Below are 14,092 nucleotides of genomic sequence, written 5' to 3'. Positions count from 1 at the left end.
ACTGTTGATGTATTTCCACTACCACTGTATTTTCATTTTATACTTCCTGTTCCTTTGCTATTGTTTCACTAGACGAGTTCTACAACCTGTTTCCCAAATTCTCGTTTCCCAGGTGTAGCCATCAGTGCATTCCTCACTCTCCTACTAAATTGATATCTTATGAAATTTACTCTTGTTAACCTCCTACATAAAATCTACAAGAGGTTCTCCACTTCCCTAAGGTAAAATGTGAGCTCCTTTACCAAAAATGCCTGCCCCTTCTAATAGAATCTCTATTGAAATTAAGAACTTACATTTTATTATAAGTTCTTTTCCCTCTATACTTAGAAGCTCAACTTCTCTCACTACATTGAAAGTATCCACTCTCACACTTATTTCAAAATCTTTAGACAAATATTTTCTCCTGGAATTCTTCTCTCTTGGCAACTTTCCTAGATTTCATTTCCAAGATTTCATTTCCATTTCATTCCCAAGCTTACCCTTGTTTCCTATTAAATTCCTCTTCTATTTCTTCTTACATTGCTGTAGACTATTCTTTTGGTAGTATTGCTTGCTATCTGCTATTGCTTGCCTAATAATCTGTCTCCTTCATTAAGTACTTGGTTCTTTACTTTGATAGCTAATTTCATTTGGTTATTGATAAATTCCTAGTAGTTATCATATTGCCTTGCACATAGATTGGGATTGAATATATTTGTTAAAAGTACCTTTTACCATTTAGCAATACTATACATGGAAGTCCAGAATGTATAGTTAACATATTTTAAATGATCATGTCTATACATAACTTCTAGTTCTAAGAAAGTTAGAAGTTAACACTTTGTTACTTACATGAATTTATATTTTATAGATTTATAATATCTGGGGCTGAATTTTTAAAGAGATAATTTATAACTCAAATTTAATTTCTATATGATTTATGAGACATCAAGATATTATATTCATCATAAATATTTGATATGAACTAAAAAATTAATTACAAAATATAATTATATGAAACCATTTATTTTAACAATTTTTGATTTATCATTAAGGTAGTCTAGAGAATATGGGGATTTTTGAATCTGACAAATGTGGATGTCAATCACTGAGTGAAACTGGACAATAATAAAAGTTACCATTTATTGAATGTCTAGCATATGTTTACATGGTCTAATTCAATCTTTAAATCTACCTCATCAATCAATACTACCATATTAATTTATTTAAATAAATCTCTTTAATATATTCTTTCTTATATAACAATGGATGGAATGAAAACTCATGTGTCCAGGAACAGGGAAAAAATAAATAATATACCTTAGATCCAAAGATCATGTTTTTATATTATACCATTTACCCTTCTCACAATTTGAATTCTGTTATGAGGATCACAGTGTATTTCTTAAGTAGTAAGTGGTTTGCACAGAGAAAATCCTCAATGACTGTTATTTACTATTTTTTAAATTGGATTACTATATTAAATCTCAAAATCCCTGTTTGTTTTCATTCTCTGAGGGGGTCATGGCGCCTTCCAACAGAATTGACCTGCTGACTCCTCCTTCCACATGAGTATTGAGTGGTGAAGGAGAAAGCTACTGACACATTGTTTCTACGTATCATCATTTCATTATGCCATTTTATACTTCCTGTTTCCTCTTTGCCTGCTACCTTCCCACCATTCCTGAAGAAGTTGGGTGAAGGCTCATTCTGCATTTAGTTATTTGTCTAACAGAATTTACCATTAGTATTTTATGTATACTCATATATGAGCATACACATGTGGGATCTCCCACCTCCTGGATTACAAGAATATGATTTGTCACCAACAGGCAACTTAAGCCCTGTTTGTATGAAAACTTTACATAAACATTATCTTTGAAACATTTTATATTTAGATATTTGAAAAATATTTTTCTAAAACCAAGGATAATTGTATCTGAAAAAAACAAAAAAAAATATCCAAGAAGGATCTTGAATATTACTATGTTTCAATTATGCTTATACTTGGTATAAAAAACTGTAGTAAGTTGCTTATTTATTAGGTCATGATACCAAAACTTCAAAATCAGGTAATCATATACAGCAGGATGAAATAAAATATATATTGACCACTTTTTTTCCTGGCCTTGATCTACAATGAAGGTGCCTAGCTGGTGATACAGTCCTTGCAGAAAGCAGGTAAGAATTTTCTGTATAATTAAATTAGGAAAAATTTCACTAATAATTTTTTTTTCTGTTTAAAGGGGTATTTTAAACAATTGAACTCTACTATTTCTTGATCAAAGTCCAGTCATTAAATCTACTTGAACTTTGGGAATAGACAAAAAAACAGGAATAAAAAGCCAGATCCCAGGAATCCCTGAACAACAACTCAGCTTAGAAATTTCTGGCAATATTGAAAGACCATTTTGTAGCAATTCTTTATGACACTTTCATGATAGATTGTAAAATGAAATTTCCCCAAATGACTAACAAATTAAATACTCTTGTGACCCTGGTGGTTCTTCACAGCATGCTTATAAATGGAAAAACAACATGTAAACGGCACTTAGTGGAAGAATGGCGTACACAGCCCTCATCATATGTGGTGAATTGGACACTAACAGAAAACATCTGCCTAGGTGTCTATGGAGATTGCTGGTTTGGTGATGTAAATGCTAAAATAAATACTTCAGAAAATCACGTTGTCCCCCAGATTTGCCCTTTACAAATTCAATTAGGAGACATCCTTGTAATTTCTTCTGAACCATCTCTTGAATATCCAGAAATAAATTTGATGAACGTTTCTGAAGCATCATTCATTGACTGTCTGCAAAATACCACAACTGAAGATCAGTTACTTTTTGGTTGCAAACTGAAGGGGATGCACATTATTAATTCTCACTGGCTGAGTGTTGGAACACATTATTTTATCACAGTAATGGCAAATGGCAAGTCCCTTTGTCAACTGGGACTTCGACTAAATGTGACCGTGAAAGAGCAGTTCTGCCAGGAATATCAGAGTTCAGAACTTTGCTCTGGGCATGGTAAATGTCTTACTGAAGTTTGGAGTAAGACATACAGCTGCCATTGTCAGGGTCCATACTCTGGAAAATACTGCCAGGAACTTGATCCATGTTCTTATAAACCATGTAAACATAATGGCAGTTGCATTAATAAAGGAGAGACGTGGAATAAGCAAGGATATGAATGTATCTGTTATCCACCATTTACAGGTAAGTTTATTTTTAAATAACACAATTCTATTAAAATAGCAAAATATATTTAATCCACAACTGTTCCTGACCAAAAAACAAGAAACATTTTTAAAAATTTGGTAAAATTTTTAGAATAGACTAATTTTGGATTCAGGTATTCTCTAAAATAAAATGTTGCTTATTTAACAAGAATTTCTTTCTTTCTTTCTTTTTTTTGTCTTTTTGTCTTTTTGCCTTTTCTTGGGCCGCTCTCGTGGCATATGGAGGTTCCCAGGCTAGGGGTCGAATCGGAGCTGTAGCCTCCAGCCCACACCAGAGCCCAGAGCCGCAGCAACGCGGGATACAAGCCACGTCTGCGACCTACACCTCGTGGCAACGCTGGATCCTTGACCCACTGAGCGAGGCCAGGGATCGAACCCACAACCTCATGGTTCCTAGTCAGATTCGTTAACCACTGCGCCACAATAGGAACTCCACAATAATGTCTTAAAAATATGTTTATCCTAAAATATCTAGATTAGATTAGATTTTATTTGTTTTATTTGATTTGATTTTTCTATGGAAATAACAGTTAATCTGAGATCCAGCTTCTTAAACATTTTAAGAAGTGTTCTTCATTAGTGAGGTAGGGATGTCTTTCTATAAGGAATATGAAAGGCACTAGCCATAATGGTAAGGACTGCTCATCAATTAAAATAAGAATTCAATTAGAATGGGGGCTGGGCTACTGCCAAATTGTGTGCAACTGTTTTGTGGTGATCTTTGTCCACTTGCCATGCCCTGGAATTTTGTAGACACATTCCTTTATGTGAAGGATATCATATGACATGATTAACTACATAGAAAAATATGTCCTGGGAGGTTATGAATTTTTATATAGTAGAACCACAATAACTTGTACAGATAAAGTTTGAAAGATAATATAGAAATGTAGAATTGAGAAGTTTGTTCATAGCATCAAAGAATTTAAGCAAACTTTTCTCTTTTCTCCAAATAAATTTAGATTAGATTTCAAGTGTCAAATATATTATTGTTGACAAGAGGTACAGTGTTGTACAGCAGATCTCTAGGGCTTATTTTTCTTACTTGATTGAAATTTTATGCCCTGATTCCTCTTCAGATGGTATCATATTTTCACATTTTCCTTCTATGAATCATTACCTTGGCTAGGTAGTAAAGCTAAGACACAATATAGGACAGTATAAGACACAATATACAACTCTTGAAATTAGTATATTTACAATATACATTTGAATATGTCACGTTCTAATTTATCAGGGGAATGCTACCAGTGTATGTTGAAGAATTGGTACTTACATGTATTAATATTATCTACTCTCAAAACACGATTAACAGGTCAAAATTTTTGTAAAATTAAGTAAAGCTCAAATATCAACAATCAGAAAAGTATTTGAACTTTAAACTATAGGGTCAGAAGATGGAAAAACTGATGTCATGTTTATTGAAATTATTTTTTTGTTTCCACTTAAATACACCATCCTGAAACACTGGTTCTTAAGTAGAATTACAGTATTCAAAATTTTGATGTTATTAATTATTAAAAAATTGGGGGAAATTGATGACCATAATTAACTATATAAGTATGATGTAAATATTTTAATCTAGTTGAGACATTATTTTTCTTTCACTTTTATAGGCATAAATTGTTCAGAAATAATTGGCAAATGTCAACCACATATCCATTTTCATGGGAACTGCAGTAATGTTACTTCAAATAGTTTCATTTGTGAATGCGAGGAACCATTTTCAGGTAAAAATGCATATATATGTATATATACATACAAACTGGTAATTTTAATTTTGTTATGCTTATTTCAAATTAAACTTGAAATGTTTCATTTGTTACTGAAAAATAGTATTGTAATGGTTCTATACTTTGACTATTTTTCGAGATAAATTTACAAGGTCAATTTGGTTAACAATTAAATGTTTATGCTGCTAAATATTTCATAATATATGAAGAATTTGAATATCAGTTGAACAGGTTTTTTTGTGCTATAATAAAATATATTTTACTCTTAGGTTCTAAAATGTATTTAGAAATAATTCACATTTTGCACATAATCTGCATAATTATATCTAACTTATTTCCTTAGGTAACATGTCATTATGGACACATCCCCTTTCATGAAGAATAAAAATGTTTTATTCCTTCTCAAATGAATTTAAAAATGTGAAATAAAATCATTGTTTAATAGTTTCTTAACTACTGATCAAATATTTAACAATGAAATTGTGTTTAAACCATTCCTATCTCATCTTGAACTCTTCCTTCCCTATTTTCCAGAAATTATAGCTCACCATCATTGTATTTATCCTTATTTAAAATGTCTTTAGATAATGGTGTCTCCAGCCACAACTAGACACCTAAAAATTCTTTTTGAGGGAGTGAAACAAAAGATTCGTAACTCCCAAACTGCAGAGAACAGGACCCCTGTGTGTTTCTCTGGCAGATCCTTCCACCTAATGTAGCTGAAAGCGAGATGAAAGTTTGGTAGAGTGCATCAACCACTACCAGTAGTAGAAGGGCTTGGTGGCAATGCAGGCAGTAAGAACTCCAGCTGTCTTCAGATAAATGTTTTCAGGTCGTTTTTCCCCGCAGGCCATTTATAGCTTTGAGAAAGATTATGAGTTGTGAGATGTTTTAGGATACCTTACCATATCCTGCAAATGTATGAAGACCATAAAATTTATCTTCCAAAACCCAGCATTTGAGAACAAGAGAGGTAGCTAAAAGTGTTATCATTTTTTAATATTTAAAATATGTTGTTTTTCTCTAGCAAATTGGTTTCAGTAAATGGCAGACATATAAAATAGCTCTATGCAAAAAAAATTGTTTAAATAAAACTCTATCCAAAGAAATTAATTGTAACTTCATTTCTGCAAATCAAAAGGACATTTTAGGCATTTTCTTGAGGCTCAGTGAATTAAGGATCTGCCATTGTGACTTCAGTGGCTCAGGTGGCTGCTGTGGCATGGGTTAAATCCCTTGCCCTGGAACTTCTACATTCTGCAGGAGAGCCCCCCCGCCCCAAAAAAGACATTTTAAAGCATACTCTATATTATCTGAAACATTACAAAACTAATAATTTAAGTAAAGCTATGTTTAGACATATCTCTAAAATTATGTTGCTAGTATTTTTTCTGAAGGATAAATATTTTTTCAATATAGTCATATATAATTTTTTATAAAGCTATTTGTGCCCTCTTCAAAGTTGGATTTATGATTAAAATCTGAAGTCATTAATTCCTTCAATTGACCTCTAATTATGCCATCTTAAGCTACCTCACTATTTTCACTGAACACATGTTAAGATTCCTATTAATCTCAAATGCAAATCTGGTAAATGTTAAGTACTGTCAATTTGATTTTTTTATTTAAGATTTATGGATGAAATATTTCCATAGAAGCTATATTTTTATTCTATTCAGAATTCTTTTTGACAAACATTTTCAGAGACTCTTCATGAAATAAATTTTCTCCACATATGATTCCTTTGAAAATTTTATGAAACTTAGGTACTACAAAGTTGCAGGCCTTCTCAATTGATATCCACTATGTTCTAGCACATGAAATTATCTGTAAAATACAGGACAGCCTTCAAATATTTCTTCCCACAAGTCCAACTCTTCCAAAGCCCAATTATAACATTTATAATCTCTAGCAATTTTGAATTTGTCAAACTTAAATATCTTCATTGTATGATGTAGAAATAAATTTTGTCTTTTTAAACTTAAGTATAATTCCCTGAAACTTTCTAAAGTGACCTTTTTGTGCTTAATTTATTACTTTTTGATTAAATGATTATAACTGATTTTGAATGAGATGCAAACGAATTTACAATATTCTTTCACTAAAATGTCAAAATCTCCCTGAGATACTTGGATGTATTTTCAGTAATTCTTCACAAGTTTAAATATTTCTTCAAATGTTAATGGACAGCAGCAAGAGAAAGTACATTTTTCTATGTTACTTTTCTTTCTTAATATCAGCTTTATCATAAAAGTATTAGTCTGTTGTCCTGTGACAATTTTTAATTATTTGTAAATTTTGCAATTATAGATTCTAGTCCACTTGTGTGAACAGCACAAACTAGTTTTATTTTAAAATGAGTAAAATATGAACCACAAAAAATTCCAAGTCCATTTCTTTTTCATACTTTTATCAACTTAATCAAAAAATGTGTATATTAGGATAAATTTAAATTTATATAACTTTAGCATAAGAATAAGTAACTTAATCTTTGAACATTTTTACTGAACTTTTTTTTTAAATGAGTTTTCACTAACATTCCTAATATCTTCAGAAGTCTTGCTTTAACAGAATAAACTTGTACAGCTCTATTTTAATTCAATGATTTGTGTGGAAATGTCCAACTATTATTGAACTTAACTAATCTATTTGAAGCCTCTGATTTTACTAATGTTGGGCTGACAGTTTTTAACTGTGTGTGAATTTATTCTGCTGATTAAGCCAACACATTTACAATGATCATTTCACTTTTTGTATGTACAGAGAAACTATCAATAAAAAAATGGAGAGAATAATTTTAAGGTAGACATTTGATCTAAATGAAAGTGCATACTTCACAGAGTGATAGGTAAGAATGTCTGCATATGAACCTAACTCCTCAGTGGCAGAGGATCTTCTAAAATGTTAACATTTAATATATGCTGCTGGTTCTTGAACCAACAGGTGTCTTGTTTTAGGTAGTCAGCGATGTAACTGTAGTCACTTGATGGATCATAAAAAGTGACATAGTTTAGGAGTTCCCACTGTGGCTCAGTGAGTTAAGGACCCGACATTATCTCTGTGAGGATGTAGCTTCAATCCCTGGCCTTGTTCTATGGGTTAAGGATTCAGTGTTGCCAAAATCTTCAGTGTAGCTCACAGATGCAACTCAGGTCTGGTATTGCTGTGGCTGTGGTGTAGGCCTTCAGCTTTAGCTCTGATTTGACCCTGGCCTGGGAACTTCCATATGCCTCAGGTGCAGCCATTAAAAAAAAAAAAGTGTGATAGTTTAGCAGCAAATTCCATATTTATTACCAAAGTTCTAAGGAAACATACATTTGAAAGATACATTTTTATTAAAAATTTAAATTTTCTGATATTGTTGGGGTTTAAGTATTTATTATAAAATATGAAATAAATATAGGTGCACATTAAAATATGCAAATAGTTGTATATTTATACCAGGAGCTGGCAAACTTTTTCTGTGAAAGATCAGATAGTAAATATTTCACTTTCTGAACCATATGGTCTCTATCACAATAACTCACCTCTGCTATTGTAGTGGGAAAACATCCATAGTATGTAAATGAGTATAGTTCTTTACGTTCAGTAAAACTTTCTTTACAAAAATAGGTGTAACTTGACTCACAGTTAATAGTTTACCAACCCATGATTTATACCCTATAAAAAATGACCAGTTCCATAGCAAGGACCTATGGACAATCCTCTCTGCACTCCATGACGGATGTTTTGCCTCCACTTGGCTCTCATATAAAACCTAGACACAGCTCAAAATTTCCTGTGGTCCCATCGACCCAGCCTCCTTGCCATCAGCAGCTTTGGGCTCCCAGGGCAACATCAGATTCTTCCACTCCTGCTCAGGTAAGAAGGAGGCAGCTATTTATGGCAGCTTGGTTTTCAACATCCACAAGCTGTCCTTAAATGATGTAATACACATTGAGTTTGAAAAGGATTGGGAAAAGTGAGGTAAGTAATCAGTGATTAACTTACAAGTCTATCTTCATGTTAAAAATAAAATACTGCTGCAATTCCCACGTGGCTCAGCAGGTTAAGGATCCAGTGTTGTCACTGCTGTGGTACTGGTTTGATTCCTGATCCAGGAACTTCCACATGCCTCAGGGCATAGCCCCCCTAAAATTAAAAACTAAAAAAATAAAATAAAATACTGCTTATATATCCTAGAAAAGACCATGGCAGAATTTAAGGTGCAAAGTAGAGATCTATCAAATACATTTGTTTACTTTTATATAATTGAAAATAATAGATCTTGGTTAGAAAATATAGGACAAATGGTAAATTGATTATCTGGGAGCACTTATATTTCAGCAATGTTTTGTCTGACACTCTGAGCATAAACTGCTGTTATTGTGGACAAAATAGGATGAAGACACTATTGGAAGACCTAGTAACTATAACAGATTAGAATATGTTTGATATGTATTGTATTTTTCTGTGACTTAAAGCCTTAGCCAAAAACATATAAGGAGAATCACATTTTTAAAACTAATAAAGTGTATGCGTGTTCATGAATGTATATATGTATCTATCTATCAACTCTCTGCCTATGAATGTGTCTCTCCATATACCTATTCATTTATACATATTTTCTATTCAGTTTCTTCAAAAACCTTTAGGAACTAACATATGTATAATCTTTTTGCCCACTGTAATGATCCATATATATTAATACACAAGATCTGATGTATGAAACAGAATTCACAAATAAGTTGAGATTGTGGTGTTCCAAAGAGTCATATTATAGTCAGAAACTTTATATTTCCAATGTCTTTGGAATAATGTTATTATTACATAAATTAACCTTATAGGAAATTCCTGGTGCTCTTGAGCTTCACTCCAAACTGATAATTTTGGAACTCAAAAGTCTTTTGGGTGGGTATGGCTATCATTCTAGAAACAATTTACTAGACTACATCTAATGAAAATTTAAATCAAGACTGCAAAGAATGTGTGGAATATATCAATCCTATTTTAAAACTAGTAAGACTTCAGAAAAAAACATATTCCTAATTTTTAAGACACCTCAAATATTATAGAAGAGGATGAAAAAGACTAATTAACCATGAGGTAAAACTGCAGTCTCAGACATTATAAAAGTGAAATTAAGAAATAAAGGTCTAATCTAAAACTATATGAAAATGTATTCTTCAGTTTAATTCCAAACTTGAAAATGTTAAATGATTTATGTGTCTGTTATAAAGTGATTTTCACTAATTTTGTAACTTCATAAGGTTTATTGCAAAAATTAATATATTTTTTGGAGCAATTGAAGGAACTCAAAATTCTCATTCTATATATGGTCAGTTACTGACTTATTTTCAAAATTTTTCAGATGTGATTTTGATATAGGAACAAATGATCATCAGAAAATAAGCTCTCACTCTTAGTTTAGGACTACAGCAAAAAAAAATAATTTTAGTTTCAAGATTCAACAAGGTTTATTTACAAGGCATGCTGTGATCTCTATACTCAAGATGAATGATTCTTGGAAACTCTGGCATAACTTTGGAGGAATAATCATTTTTCAGGAAGTGATAACCCCAGGTACCATTCTGATAGATAGCAAGAGGTCTGATTTGATTATTGAAGAATGCTCTAAGATATTTCATTAGCAGTTTAAAGCAGAAGGTAGACAATATTTTTCAAGGTAAATTTCCCCATTTTCAAAATCCATACCAGTGGGTAGAATTTATGGAGAATATCATTTTGTCCATGGAAAGAGAAGTTAGCAGGAGCTAAATCAGATATAACATTTTTCATTTTTAATAATTGAACTTTAATCCTATTTTGAAACTCAATTCTGATAGAGGTTGGAAAACTAATCTCAGTCAATTCCACCCCGGCTCTAACCCCCTGCCATGTAGAGAATTGAACTAGTCCCATTCTCATCAGTGTAATTTGTTAAGTGTTGTGGATGGCTAATCATGTTAAACCAGCCAGTAAGAACACTACAGGTATTCTAAAGCTTAGCATTCATAATGATTCGTAGTTAAAATTATGGCAAATATTACACAAGTTACACACTTAACGATGCACATAATTCTTTTAGGTGTTGACCAGAAAAGTGTTTATATATTTTGAATTGTTATTTACATTGTCAAAGTTTATTTTGTGGTATTTTTTTTCTTGATTCTCTGATCATTGTGATCATTATCAGCATTGATGGCAACTTGTAGTTCTGAACACAGCATAATCCACTGTAACATAACACTAAAAAGCAAAGGCTCTGTATCCAGTTACTAACACAAAGGATTTCCTTTGCTACCCTACTCCTACCTGATGAAGGTCTGAAGCTTCCTTTATGCTTTCTGAGTTTGTTTGTTGTTGTTGTTGTTGTTTGCACCTTTCCATTATGATAGTGCCTTAAGTGGCTAAATAATGTATTCAGGAATTCCTTCTGTGGCAGAGCAGGTTTAGGATCCCATATTGTTTCTGCAGTGGCAGGTTTGATCCTAGGCCAGAGAACTTCTATGCCATAGGCGTGGCCTACATAAATAAATAAATAATGCATCCAAATGCTTCTCATCCCACTATAAATTTTCTCAAGACAATTTGTATGTCATTAAGTATCTGATATAGATTATTAATGAATAAAAAATTATTGATAATTATGAGATCTCAGGATAATCATGAAGGTTTTTTGATCTCTTGTGTTGATGAATGAATGAAAGTATAACCTAAATACAAATGATAGCACTTGTATGTTCAATAAAACATATAATTCAGCTAAAGTTATACAACATATATGTTGTTCTGCAATTTGAACGCCCTCTCATTATCATTCAATAAAAAGAATATTTATTAACTACTATCTATTATATGCCTTGCTTTTTGTCAGAGAACAAGTCCATGAAACAGTTATTCTCATTTCGATTTTACTTTTTGAGGAAAAGGTGAAAATAGAATCAAAACTTGAATTATTTTTTTCTAGTGATACTGATCTTAAACCAATGTTATGTTGCATCTCTGGTTTATTCAGGGAAGTTAACTAAATAATACTGATGCAGTGTTAGTGTAATTTTCATAGCATACTGTAGACCTTGAGAATCAGAGTGGGTTACTCACTTTGTCATCATCTCTATTAATTTGTAGAAAAATTTTATATATTCTGGCTAGAAGTAATTAATGGTGTATGTATGTTGCAAATATGTTGAGTCTGTGGCTTGTCGGATGGATTCACTTCCTCTGTGCCACAATGGGGACTCCCGAAAACTCTTTATCCATGATTTGCTTCGCATTTTGTCAAAAATCATTTAAACATATAAGTGTTTGTCTGTTTCTACATTTCTTGATTTTTATAGAAATACAATGAAACTTGAGGTCATATAGTATGAGTTTTTCAGCTTTTTTTTAACCATATTGTTTTGGCTATTCTATATCCTTTGCTTTTCCATATAAATCTTAGAATCACTTGAAAATTTATCTAAAACTTTCTGCTTGTGTTTAGTTAGGACTGTTTTGAATTTATCATTCAATTTTGGAAGGATAACCACTTATGTTCAATTTCTAATATATGAACATGAACTCTAATTTTTTAGGGTTTTGATAATCACTCAGGAATATTCTATATGGTTTTTAGGGGAAGGGAATTGCACATTAAGAATAATTTCAATTTTAAAGTATTTTAATATTTTTATCATGATATGAGTATAATTGTTTTTAACTTTTTTCTAATCATTTGCTGTTATATTATAGACTTAAAAATGCTGTTTATGTTACTTTGTAAACTAAGTCATTGTTAAATGCATTTATTTGTTCTAATTCCCCCCTAGATTCCTTAGGATTTTCTTTCTAAGCAATTTTATGATCTGTAAAGTTAGTTTTGTAAATTCTTTTCTAATATTATACCTAGGATTTTATCTGATTATCTTACTGCCCTGGCTAGGCCCTCCAATACAGTGTTTGATAACAAAGAGGACATCCTTCCCATTTTCTTGATGCTAAAAGAAAAATATTCAGTATTTCATCATTAAGTCTAGTTAGCTATGGGTTTTATATAGACACCCTTTGTCAAATAAAGGGAATCTCCATTTAGAGTCTGTTGATAATTTTTTGATGAGAATTGGATGATGAATTTTGTCAAATTTTTTACTTAACCTACTGAGATGATTTTATGTCTCAAGTTAATTTTAGGGTTTTAGAATGTCTTCAATTAATTCACAAATTACAGATTTTCAAACCTAAACCAACCTAGCGTTCCTGTCTGCCTATATCTCAATTGGACATGGTAAATTATTTTTACATGCTCTGTGTTTAATTGGTAAAAATTTTGATAATTTTCCAATTATATTTGTGTGGGATATTGATCTATAATTACAACATGGCTGCTTTTTACATTCTATCTTGTTTTTTTCACTCTTCAAGGACTTTGTGTAGTTTTTGCTTGAGTGTTTTTATGCAGTTATACAATTTTCTGTATGTTAATGTGAAAACCTATTCCACCAGTACCACAATTACAACTGTCAGTATTTCTCTTGTTTGCTCTCTTGTATTTTTTTGTAGGTTTGTTTTGTTTTATTTTCTTAATCTCCAAGATTTTTTCTCTCTTTATGGTGAAATAGATAACTTCACAGGAAGCCTAAAAGAGTACCTCAGATATATGTCATTTTAAGCATCAAGTGTGTATAATTAGGCATAAAGTTTAATCTGGCAAAGCAATTCTAACCCCACTTTCTATGTGGTAGTAATTACTTTTAAATGAAATTTACAACTGTAAATGAGGTAGCTTTGGTAAATGGAGCCCTGTCAGGGCTGAACTTTTGGGAGAAAAGAATGAGTAGCTATAAAAAAAATGTTATGCCCTGCCCAAGTAATTTTACTTGGTACAACTAATTTAATTTTCTAAATATATCTTTGTAAATGCTATTTTCTTTTTCAAAAGATTCTACATTCTCTTTGTTTATGTTACATAGCAGAAATATAGACTTGAGAGTTATATAGATTTGGTCATTAAATTATATTACGCTAATATACAAATTTTAGCCGTCTATGTTTGGTTACCTCATCTACAGGATGAAGGAAATACTGCAAACCTTGCTTGTTGCTATGTAGAATTAATAAGAATTACAGCCTAGGTGTGCTTAATAAAGCATGACCATTAGAGTTAAGCAGATTTTGTTCC

General features: G+C 31.7%; 1 protein-coding gene across 1 annotated transcript in view; it reads left to right on the top strand.

Moving 5' to 3' along the window:
* The window catches only part of EYS (EGF-like photoreceptor maintenance factor), a 1,392,725-nt gene that overhangs the window by 46,351 nt on the left and 1,332,282 nt on the right, over nucleotides 1-14,092 (top strand). Inside the window, exons 3-4 of the mRNA XM_084958241.1 lie at nucleotides 2,226-3,197; nucleotides 4,837-4,950. Of these exons, the coding sequence (XP_084814367.1) occupies nucleotides 2,417-3,197; nucleotides 4,837-4,950 (895 nt within the window). The 5' untranslated portion in view covers nucleotides 2,226-2,416. The remainder of the gene's footprint in view (nucleotides 1-2,225; nucleotides 3,198-4,836; nucleotides 4,951-14,092) is intronic.

The sequence above is a fragment of the Sus scrofa genome, chromosome 1 (genome assembly GCF_054392235.1).
Source record: "Sus scrofa isolate SSC_HxYL_T2T_F1_AM1 chromosome 1, Sscrofa_HxYL_maternal_Yorkshire_Landrace_v2.0, whole genome shotgun sequence".
Classification (NCBI taxonomy): Eukaryota; Metazoa; Chordata; class Mammalia; order Artiodactyla; family Suidae; genus Sus; species Sus scrofa.
Note: the sequence above shows the minus strand (reverse complement) of the source record. Positions and strands in the feature narration are given on the sequence as shown.